Genomic DNA, 12171 nt, shown 5'->3' on the forward strand with positions numbered 1-12171 from the left:
CACTACTGGGGTTGTTACAAATATGACACTAGTGGTAAATTATGCGTATTAATGGACCGTTAATTATATAACTGGAGCTATTACTAATTATGAATTATACATGGTTCCTTCCAGGCTCATGATATCGATAAGAGAAGTTGCCATCACAAATTCTTCTCGATATGTGTCTTCTTTATCATTTTATGGAACACAACTCATTGTCCTGTTCTGGTACTTGCTTTCCTCTTAGTCATGCAAAATTTTCCATTGCTTTGAGAGTGTGAGCTTCTTTGAATAATTATGTTGCACCAAGGTTCTGTAAAGCTCGAATGTAACATGGAAGCTGACCACTCAACGCCATCTAGTATCGAGATAATGAACACGTCATCATGACTACTTACGACCAACTAGGCCAACGTAGCCTATCACGCCATTCTATTAATACGGCAATCTATCGCTATCGGCGCAACACGCATTTTCCCAGTCTAGACAACACCTACACCATTCAGCGCTGCCAACAATTTTGTCAGAAGCACCATGTTTTCATTGTTTAAAGGTGATATATATGTGGGTGTGTAACCGAGGTCAGTTTTTGTTGGTTATTGGTTGTCAGTGTCTGCTGGTATTCACACAATGTGCTAGATGAGAAATTCTACTATGTGCATTGGAATAGTTTAAGTATGTTCTTTGTGCAAATGAAATGTGACATATAGTAATTACACAAATAATCAACATATCTTATCCGTTAAGTAATTTATGCTGTAACCTGATGCTCTGTGATGCATAAAGGACTATTTACTTTTACTGCATTCTGCAAGCAAGTGTTGAAGTACGTAAGCAGAGACTTCAATGCAATGTTACTCCCAAGTGCTGTGTCACTAACCGTATCACTCCATCCTCTACGAATACCTCCTCAGAAATTACTAATACATAAACACCTACCCAAAATGTATCTTTTCAGAAAAATTTCTCCCCTATTTTCTTCTAGACACCCACTTCAGCAGGCCTTTATGCAAATGAATTTCCATACAGCATTTCACAAATCTAATTTTGTTCTGAAAGGAAAGGAAGTTGACATAACTGTGCTAGGTATGCATTTGGAACACTTCACAAGACGTTTTTGAAATAAACAGAGCATCACTATCTGCAACAATCTGTTTTGGATTTGTCTTAAAATATGAAAGACAAAAATAAGTAGTTTTGCATTCCTTCTGGCAAACCCCCAGAAATATTTTGTTTACTCCAAGGGATTGATGAACCAGCCCTGAAGATGAAACCTTTGTATCTACTTACAAGTCCACATGGCATTAGAACCCAGCAGACCAACATTGACATCTTCACTTACATGAGAACATCAGATTTCATATAGGTTTCTTTTTTCTTTCTTTATTTATTTTTTTCCCCCAATATAGATCCAATACATTACGTGCTACCAAATGCATAGAACTGCACTAGTTACACTCATCGGACGTACTACAGTCATGGCAGTGAGGTCTCAACCAAGCTCAAACATGGCAAAATTTCATGAAATATTGAACAGATCAAAGCACGTCGTCGTGCTGTCAGGAGCCGGAGTATCAGCAGAGTCCGGCATTCCTACATTCCGCGGATCGGGTGGTTTCTGGCGCACATTTCAAGCTCAAGATCTGGCAACACCTGGAGCCTTTGCAAGGGATCCCTCTCTGGTGTGGGAGTTTTACCACTATCGACGGGAACTCGTGCTCACCAAGGAGCCCAACAAGGTATTATATAAGCTGAATAGACATTTCCCTAAACTGATGCATGTTCTTCAACATTTTTGTTCGTCCATTAGTTTAGTATATTTATCTTATTGGGAGAGTAGCTATACTGGTCAAGATTTTGCATGGCTTTTCTCAATCTTTCCAGATTATTGTAAAGATAGTAACTTCAAGTAGTCTATATCAGAGTCATCACTGACCTCTGCGGTTAATACCCGAAGGTTCAGCACCAAATTAACCAAAGCCCTCCACTGGTCCCTGTCCTTGGCCAGTAAATTTGTGGTTAATATATGAGAATGTTGCAGAAGTTTAGTCATTTATAAGGTCACTTGGTATAGTTATGATAGTGAAATAAATAAATACATGGTTGGTCAATGAAGATAAGAAGTGCATACAGAATTTTGGTGAGTAAACCTCTTGGAAAGTATTTGTGCGGAAGACCAAGACGGATCTTAAAGAGAGAAGTAATGAGGATAGATGGTGAATAGAACTGGTTCAAGATTCTGAATTTAGAATGCAAATATTCTTTTCTGAACATTCTTAATGTAAAAGGCAAAAGCAGGTTTTTCTCCCGTATTTTAGAGCAGAAATACAGTAATGTCCGTATGCTGTTAAGATTTAAATGACAGTTTTCATTTTTCAGGCTCATTTAGCACTGGCAGAATTTGAGAGGAATTTGAAACTGAATGACAGAAAACTGAGTCTCATTACACAGAACATTGATGGTCTGCACCTGAGAGCTGGATCACAGAAGGTTATAGAACTTCACGGATCTCTGTTCAAGACTCGATGCACAGGCTGCGAAGAGGTGGTGGAAAACAGGGACAATCCTATATGTCCCGCATTGGCTGGGAAAGGGTACGCAGATTAAACAAGTGAAGTACACATATATCTCAGCTGGTCTTGTTCATTTATTGTAGATTCAGAGATATTGCAAAGCTAGTTGTATAGCATCAGAAATTATTTTTTCTTGTATGTGTTTTATATTCATCGTGTCAAAAATTATTCAAATATATGTTAAAGGTCGTAAGAAGAACTATAGTTTATATAATGAAGCAATTTTTTTATGATGAGTTATTACAGTTTAGCGAGTAGTAAGTCACCATATGAAGATTTATAGTTGATGAGAATACTGTCGTTTTATGAAATTGTTGTGAAGTCTTCTCAGGTAGGCAGTCAGCCATGTGAGGATGGCATTGTTGATTTAAGGTAGTTTTTGTTTTATTTTGTCTTGCACGCAGAGGATCAGATCCGCAGGCGGCGGCAGCTCAGATTTCTGTGCGTGATTTGCCACGGTGCCACTGTGGAAGCCTGCTGAGGCCACACGTTGTGTGGTTTGGAGAAAGTCTGGACCCTGTAGTGCTGAATGAAGCAGGTTATAATGAAAAGATATGTCAGTTTGTCATTCTAAATTTAAATTTCTTTTCCCAGTCCTACATGTTACGCATTTGCAGTTGCCTATTCCAGTGGGTTTGGGAAGAATTAATGCTGTCCGTTGATGAAAACTTTAAAATATAATGAAAATACTTTGGATTCAGTGCTAAATGGTACGTGCTATGGAAGGGATATGGGAAATTTTTTGATGTGATCAACAGCCAGGCATACTGTAATGTGAGTGAGAGAGAGGATACTCAGCCAGATCATCAAAAGATTTAGAAATTTGGGGCGTAAGATTGGTTAAGTTCTGACTCACGAAGACTGAAACATCCAATTTCGGCTATAATGACGTTTAAGATATATCGTTCGCAGACGAAGCACTGGAGAGCTGTGACATATGCCTCGTCATCGGCACGTCGTCCGTAGTATATCCAGCCGCAATGTTTGCGCCTACGGTAGCTCGGCGAGGAATCCCCGTCGCAGAATTCAATCTGGAAAAGACGCCAGAAACTTACAACTTTCAGTAAGTATGGTCATATCATGTACATATGAAGTAGCAGTTGGAAGAATTTTGATTGTCTTTCAGAAACAAAGTTCAGACACAAACAAGAGCAGGAAGCCGTTCACCAATTTCGAATTAACGTGTTTTCTAAATGTATTCTTTGCTGTTTTGCATACCTTATTACTATTGGTGTTAGTTTGCAAAAATCATTCCAAAGCTAATCAGTACTACTTATCTTATAATCAGGGTAATGTCTTCCCACAGGAACTCGGTAATTATAGTTGTCCTGCCACTTGTCAAAACTCTTGTAACAGTCTTCTGTTGGATGTTGTTTGGTTCCTGTGCCACACTTTGGATGATCTCTGGCAGTTGCTGAGAAGATGGAGACATTGTCTTTCTCCAAAATTTTGGAATCTGCTTACATGGTGTTACAGCCATCTTATACATCTTGAATGTAGGATTATTTTTTATTTTTCATACCTGCAATTTTTTTTAAGAAATACCTCAAGATTGACTGTGATTTGTCATCCCATATTTTTCCTCTTACAAAAAGTACAGTGCCACATTAACCAATTTTTAATTTGTGGATGAGTTTACAAGTGACTTTAAATGTGTTTATAGGCATCTCTGATTCTATTGACAAAAAGGTTAAGCATCGCCCATGCCATTATATGAGGGCTGTTCTGTAAACACTGAGAATTAACTCCTTTATTCTGAATCAGTACAAGTGCATTCTGTTTCAAAAGAGGCTCCTCTGATCTCAGTACATTCATCCCAGTGTTCTTGCCACGCATCAGAGCCATTTTTGGACATCTTTAAAGTCGCCTCCATATCTTCGACTGCGGCATCTGTGGTCTGTAAGTGCTGTCCTCGAAGATGCCTTTTTTTAGTGTAAGGATCAAAAAAAGAAGCCACAAGGTTACAGTTGTTTTAGGTGGTAGTGTGTGCACGTAACTGATTACACAATGATCAAGAAACAATGTCACTATAACTGTAACTGCTGATTGAGAGACACGAGCTTCTTTAGGTCGTAGTTAGCCTGGGTGCTTCGCTGCTTACTCGAAGGATCATACAGCCCAATCCATGTTTAATCACCTGTTATGATGTTTTGTAACCACTTGTTTCCCTGTTCTTCAATGCAAAATTTCCACAGCTGGCAGCCTTCAACTCAGTGGGTATAAGAACTCAAAGAACCCCTCTTGCACACGTATGAGACATGATCAAACGATCCTTCATGATAGTGTATACACTCCGTGTGGATATGTTGAGCATATCAGTCAACTCTGTAATGGCAAGTGATCGATCTTCGCGCACTGTACCAAAGGTGGTGTTCGTGGTCACATCATTAATCGCAGTTGAAGAAGCTCCTGGCCCACCAAGTTTCTTGAATGACTCCCAACCTTTGAATTCTTTGAACCATTGAAATACTGTTGACTGAGGCCTTTATTGCTTCACGTTCACTTTTCTTTAAGCAGTGACGAAATGCAAGATTGGCGCATCGTTCTGCTTTAACATCCGTGACTACAAACATCATCGGTAGTGAAGCTTGGTCAACCCCAAGGATGGTCAAGATGAGAAGGTGAAGGAAAGTTCTTTCTCCGATAGGAATGTTTCTTTGGTTGTCCATCCTGCAACCAACTAATTTTAATTTATATAATTTCGCTTAACTGTGAAAGTCAGTACGTAGCTGAATTTGTAATCTATTTGTTATTACAGATTTCATTTTGAAGGTCCAAGTGGAACTACAGTACCAGAAGCACTAGCTATTTGAGAGAAACTCACAGCTCATGTGTGGAATTTGAAACCAGTAGCAAGTCATGAGTGCATCTAAACACAGCAAATTGTATATTTCAAAAATAAATTTGTAATGCTGGCTAGGATGGTAACTATACACTTTATGGAAGGCCCCTCTGACAGCATTAGCGATCTGCTGTTTAGAATCAACATATGAACTGTGCACCTGTTGAGACCACTAAAAGATGCCCTGGATCTGGAGGTCCCAGGCATATACTGCATCCCTTGTGAATGTGGCAAGGGTGTACATGGGGTAGACAGCCCGCCGATTACCGGGGACCCGGCACGCAAGTGACTGTCGTGCCTGTTAGTGACCTGGCTTGAGAGATACCTGGCGTGCCAGAGGCCCGGCAAGAAGGACTCGATCGCTGACTCACGCGTTCTCTGTCGATCCCCGTCTCTGCCTTCCGTGGTGTCTGCTGCACCCATCGTGTGCAGAGTCTACACGTCAGAGACCGTGTCACACAGAGACCGGTTAGTGCAGAGATCGTATCAGGCACAGACAGCGTTCGTCAGAAACAGTACATATGAGAGTCCGACAGAGACCGGTTCTGCCACGCATGTGGTGGGGAGATTTTTGAAAATTTTCGAATGTTTTCAAAATCTTCGAAATCTCAAAAAAGTTTTAATTATCTCGGAAATCTTTCGTTTTTTGCGCATTTTAGACAATTAGCAGCATTTTCCGATATTTCCAAAGTCTCCCTACGCGAATTGTACCAGAACCAGTCACTGACGAGTCAAACAGACGGTGTGTGACAGAACGTGCAGTGCAGAGACGATTGAGGCACAGACCCAGTCAAACAGAGACCATGTGTGGCAGACACCGAGTCAAGCAGAAGCACGGGCTGTGTCCGGCAGAGAGCCGTTGAGGCAGAACGTGTGATGGAGAGACCTATTCGTGTAGACTTGGTGTCGCAGACATCGTGTGGCACAGAACGTGTCTAGCAGATTCCCCGATGATCCCCAGGACCACACCCAGTGTCCCTCTAGGACCACGGCAGGATCCCCGAAGACCATCACCTCTAGGATCCCCTATAACCCCCTGCAGGATTCCCGGATTTACCAGGACTCCTCATGACCATCCTAGTATTCGCCACAGATTTCCTAGGATCCCCACCAAGGATTCCCTACCCAGATCCAGCAGAATCCTCCACCAAACATTTCCAACAGAATTTCCCACGATCGCAACCCAGGATTCCCAGGATATTCCCCTGGATTTACCACATAATATTACCCACGATCCCGCAGGTTTCCCCACCAAAAATCCCCATATTATCCCACATAGGAACCACAACCAGGATTAAAAACGCAGGGCTGCCACCTGAAAAAACCTACCACCCCCCCCAGCGCCCTACCACCCCCCCGCCAGCGCCCTACCACCCCCCGCGCCCTACAACCCCCGCGCCCTACCACCCCCCCGCCCTACCCCCCCGCCCTACCCCCCCGCGCCCTACCCCCCCCGCGCCCTACCCCACCCGCGCCCTACAAGCCCCCACCCGCGCCCTACCATCCCCCCCCCGCGCCCTACCAGCCCCCCCCCGCGCCCTACCAGCCCCCCCCCCGCGCCCTACCACCCCCCGCGCCCTACAACCCCCGCGCCCTACAACCCCCGCGCCCTACCACCCCCCCGCCCTACCACCCCCCCGCCCTACCCCCCCGCGCCCTACAACCCCCCGCGCCCTACCAGCCCCCCCGCGCCCTACCAGCCCCCCCGCGCCCTACCAGCCCCCCCGCGCCCTACCAGCCCCCCCCCCCCCCCGCGCCCTACCAGCCCCCCCCCCCGCGCCCTACCAGCCCCCCCCCCCGCGCCCTACCAGCCCCCCGCGCCCTACCACCCCCCCCGCGCCCTACCACCCCCCCCGCGCCCTACCACCCCCCCGCGCCCTACCACCCCCCCCAGCCCCAACCCCGCGTGCCAACTATTGGCACCCTCAAAAAACCTCCCCACGAAGGAAGGGAGGCCGTTTCTTGAGCGAGCAGAGGCGAGGACCCGGCTCCGGACAATGGCCCGGGCGCCGGGCGCCTGGTTCCAACGAACCGCCCGAGTCGGACGAGTCCAACTCGTTGGCTTTGCGCTCGCACGCTACGGAAAACGACCTCGTGGGCGAGGCAAGTCGTCCAACTCTTTCGACTAACCGACCTGGCAACAGATCTTGTCTACAGGATATAGCAAGAGCTTAATAAGAATCGGTATAATGAGAGGACCACTCGAAATTCGAAAATAGTACCAGCAGCGAAGGCGCGGTAATTGACATCGAATAATACGGAAAGGGGGGCTCAACCCCAGCCGCTGAGTGGTCATAGGAAATTAAAACAAACCTCATAAAGCAAATAATAACTTGCGCCCTCTGTGCGGGACGGCGCTTGTGGTGGGTCCCCATGTTCCCGCACAGAGGACGCTGCTATTCATTTTATGTTTTTGAGCTTTTTTTAATTCTCTGTCCCTTAGTTATCTCTGCCGACAAGCGTTTGACGAGATTTTCATCTTTGACTTTCCCTGCGAGCTCCGCGAAACTTGTCGGGTCACCGGATCCGAGGTTTCTTCAGGACAAGTCGACTTTCCTTTTGCGGTTGTATGTCTCCTGCTCCGATACAGCGCGTATGTGTTCAGTCTTTACGTAAGTCGGCCATTTTGTTAATTACGTCTCAGCTTGTGTTTGTGTGGACGATGGTAATTTGTTCGTGTGAAGCTTTAGACATTTGGTGTTTTTTGTAAAAATTTGGCTGGTTTTTATGGTGGTGACGCTGCGAATATTTTGATGGCGTGTTGACTGCTCGACCAGTAATCGCAATTATCCAGTTTCTGATTTTTATTCTGACAGTTTGTACGTTTAATTAAGTACTCAAGTGTTCTTTTGACCCAGTCTGAGGTTGATACGAGGGCTTCAGATGTGTTCAATTGGGCTTGTTATGGGACGGTTTGATACTACGCGTCAGTGTTTGTTAGTGTCGAAGGTAATTAGAACGCTGGTTAAGTGAGGCAAATTAATGATGTTGTTGTTATATGGAAACTGTTAGTTTTCTTTTAGAGTTTCCGACATCCGGACCATCATCACAACCCCCGAACCTGTGGGGCGGAGTTACCTAATCTCGTCTTCATTGGCGAGATTTGTTGTAAAGTTTCAGTGTTGTGAGGTGGTTGTGAAATCGGTACCTTGGTCTGGAACAGTGAGTAAACAAGATAAGATTATTTTGCAAATATGAAATTTATTTATTTTTTAAATAAACTGTAAATATGACAAAGTAAGATATGCAGGAAGTTTATCTACTGTATTATGAAATAAGAAGTTCTTAATTGGACTGCGTCTGTTACATTTTAACTTGTTTTAAAAGTACTACGTCTGGGAAGTTTTTCTGTACGGTAGTATGAAGATGATTTCTCAACCCACGTGTGGCCCAAATACATGTTTTAATACTTTTCATTCTGTTTTTGATGAAAATTGTTAGCAGCGATCAGAAAACAAGATTTGTGATTTTTGTCAGTATTTGACAGTAACTGTTACTGTAAACAAGACATACAACATTAGGCTATGCAATTTTCTTCTCTGTGTGAGTCTTGCGTAATTTTCCCTCTTGATTCAGGGGCATTGATTTATGGATATCACATATTAAAACTTTTTATTATGTTAAATGATTGCATCGCCATTTACCAAGACACGCGCCGTTCCCCATGAATTGTGCAGTTTTGCGGAAACACGCAGACAGAAACCATTGTCTCTTTACATAGATTTCAGATGGATACCTGCTGTTACACGTGCAGTTTCATGTTACATGTCTTCAGAGAACCGAAATTAATTTCAGGTTTACCATTTTCTACCCAAATGTGCAATTTCTTGCTTGAGGTAAGTTGTATACCTAACACTTGTGTTGTGTATACAGGGTGTTTAAAAAAATAGATATATAATGCATGCAGATGAACGCGTAAGTGTATTTTTATTTCGAGGTTCATTCGCTGTCAGTACATTGAAATAAATTATATGTGTATTCAGTACTTTGATGACATGTTTGTGATATGAGCACTGTTTTATATTTTATCTTTGTTTCTATGTTATCCAATTTTATATGAAATGATGCAAATAATATTCGTATATGATACACATCTGTCACATTGCAATTAGATCTTATCGACATTTCAGAGGTGCTTTCTGCCATCACGTGAAGTAAGATTCAATGGAATATCATCAGATTGCACGGTTCAACATCCCAGAAGACAGCCATCTTGGGATTTGTGTGTGGTACTCATGTTGATACTTAAAAAGAAATTATATCATATGAAATTCATATCTCTTGTCTGAAAAATTTTTCAGTCTGTAGTGCACATTACTCCATCCTTACTCCTTGTGACTTTGCTGTTATTATAAAGACGTCTCCTAACATTTGGTTCTTCAGGAGACTTTATAATGAATTCGTAAGACTTGGCTCCTGTTTAACAATGTGCTATTTAGCAAATGCCAGATTTAGTGAGTTTGTCTTAATGGGAATGACGTAAATTGAAATTTGATTTTTAAGTTAGGTGTTTGTTTCAGATATGAAATAGGATACAACACATAATCACGTAGACATCTGTGAATTGAAGATATGTTAATGTCTGAATGTTTGTTATTTTACTTGGATTGTTTTGTGTTAAGTTAAAGAGAGGAGAGTGTCCTGATTTCTACAAGCATTACTGTGATTTTATTTTATTCTTAATAACTGATGTTCTCTGAACTGGAGTTGTTGCATGACTGATTGGCAAGAGAAGATGACCATAAGTTGTGAGGAGGTAATCATAACCTGTGTGAAATGCCTTGGAAGCTGAGGAAAACTTTGACATTATTTGGTATTCTAGCCAAGCTTAGAAAATGAGTGTTACAGAGCAACCAGTACCTAACGTAAACTATTTGTCATCTAGATTAATATTCTACTATATGGAGCACTGTTGTAATGAAACAGCAGTTATTTCTGAGTCTTGTTAATTTCGATTGTAAAATTTTCAAGTATGTGTGAAGTATTTAAATGATATTAAGTATTATACAAGGACAAGTGAAGTTTCATAATCTCAAGTTCCGTGAAAAGGTGGAACATCATTACAGATGGTATTTTTTTTTTTGAATGGGGTAGCTTAGTAAAATATATGGACCTTTTGTAATATGTACCTCCATGTAAGTTGAGGTTATGTATTGAAGTTAAATATAAATATTACGCCGTTTCTTAGCGTCAGATGACCATCGAGTCTCCAGTACCTCACAGCCATTGCAGTAGAAACGTAAAAGTCTTTTCTCTTTTCGTCGTGTTGCAGAAAAAGAAGTGTGAGATCAGACGAACCGAATTCTTGCAGTCAATTTAGCACCTCGTTTCGTTATGGGAAACAGATCTGAGTACGTGGTAGGCCAGCGTCTGTCTGTCTGTACGGCATACGTCAAGCAAATTGCATTTGGAACGCGTGGGGTCAGCGAGGGTCGCCATTGTTTTCCACCTGGTTTACGTGATAATCACATCACCACACAGGAGTGACGACGAGGCACTTGGTAGCTGTTCTTTTACGATGACCTCTCGGCGGTAAACATAAAAAGTGATGAGTTGCGATATTAACTTACTCTAGTTTCAAGCAGCTGGGTTAGACTTATTTAATGACCGTTCACCTACTACAGAAGCTGAGGAGAAAACTGCGAAAAAGTGTAACAAGTGTACCTGGGGAACGTCGTGTTTACTCGGCATTGTTGTTACCTATAAAACATTTCATTACATTAGATTACTTTACATTACGTTAAGCTACCACAGAGCCATCTTAAGCGTAAGTAATTCAAGTTAAATAAGCAATGTCTTAATCAAACTTTACTCAATTGTAAAGCATGTATAAAGGAAATATTTAGAATAAAGCCAATATATAAACTTCCTTTCCGTATAGACGTATTTACGTCAAATTCTCCGGAACCGTGGTTCCACTGACAACTTTTTGAAGAATGTATCCCTGAATTAAAATGAAGAAATAAAAATGAATATAATGACTATGCAGAGAGAAAAGTGTAAAGCTCCAGACTCTGGTCTACTTTACCCCCTAATAAGGGCTGTGTTGGCGTGTGATTACGTTTGGACTCTGAAATGTTTTGAGCGGTTTGTACTCATTCTGGGTCGTAGGATTAAAAACATGGCCGTTGGTTTTAAAGTACGACAAAGTTATCACTGGCCACAAAAAATACACTTTAACTTCGTATAATATAGGGTTACCATTTGAGACGTAATAATTTTGTGATCCAGTGGTACTCCATTTTGTGTCCGTTATTTGTGAAATTAGCCACAGAGGTGTACCTTAAGCCGCTTATGTAGTTGTTCTCGGTGGCTCACTTAAGACACGATATACGCTTAGACTTGCGAGCTCATGACTTTACAGAGTAAGATGTTATCCAGACTTTGACTGCTTACACGCTATTTGTTTAAATTTGTAATGTATTTGTTGGGCAAACCGCTGTATGACATTTGTAGTGTGACAATGTACTCGTCACCATGAGAACGTGAAAAGTAACTTTATCTGTGATCCATAGCGTGGGTAGTTGTCTGATAAAAAGTATCTGTGCTTAATAATTATCTTTGCTTTTCCCATAATGCACCTCGAAACGTGGCAAGCTGACAGATCAGAGGTTTCCTTCGAGAAGTTTATATTCACCAAGGGAGTTTCATTGTACCTCTGGTTGAAGACGGACTTCCGGAATCCTGAGGTAAGTCGGGCACATTTTGTGCCCTTTCGTTATTGCATATTGGTTACTATTGTGGTTAGTTGCGGTTATTTCAAAGCCTTGAAGC

At 42.3% G+C, this 12171-nt stretch overlaps 1 protein-coding gene across 12 annotated transcripts; it reads left to right on the forward strand.

The window, feature by feature from the left end:
* Nucleotides 1–163: 163 nt before the first annotated feature.
* LOC110827176 (NAD-dependent protein deacylase sirtuin-5, mitochondrial) lies at nt 164–11266 on the forward strand. Of its 12 annotated transcripts, none has more exons than XM_087358964.1 (8): nt 164–535; nt 1392–1721; nt 2362–2576; nt 2960–3093; nt 3468–3618; nt 7841–8009; nt 8410–8559; nt 9528–11266. In XM_087358964.1, exons 2-8 carry the CDS (start codon nt 1416–1418, stop codon nt 9684–9686), a joined length of 1284 nt encoding a protein of 427 aa, XP_087215090.1. In that variant the 5' UTR covers nt 164–535; nt 1392–1415; the 3' UTR covers nt 9687–11266. The 12 variants fall into 12 exon arrangements, 9 of the variants coding, with proteins under 9 accessions (XP_087215090.1, XP_087215074.1, XP_087215080.1 ...); XM_087358948.1 differs by having other exon boundaries at nt 165–657; XM_087358954.1 differs by having other exon boundaries at nt 166–563.
* Nucleotides 11267–12171: the final 905 nt, after the last annotated feature.

This window comes from Zootermopsis nevadensis, unplaced genomic scaffold (genome assembly GCF_977971745.1).
Source record: "Zootermopsis nevadensis isolate Lab colony 2312 unplaced genomic scaffold, Znev_1.0 Znev_ptg000003l, whole genome shotgun sequence".
Lineage (NCBI taxonomy): Eukaryota > Metazoa > Arthropoda > Insecta > Blattodea > Termopsidae > Zootermopsis > Zootermopsis nevadensis.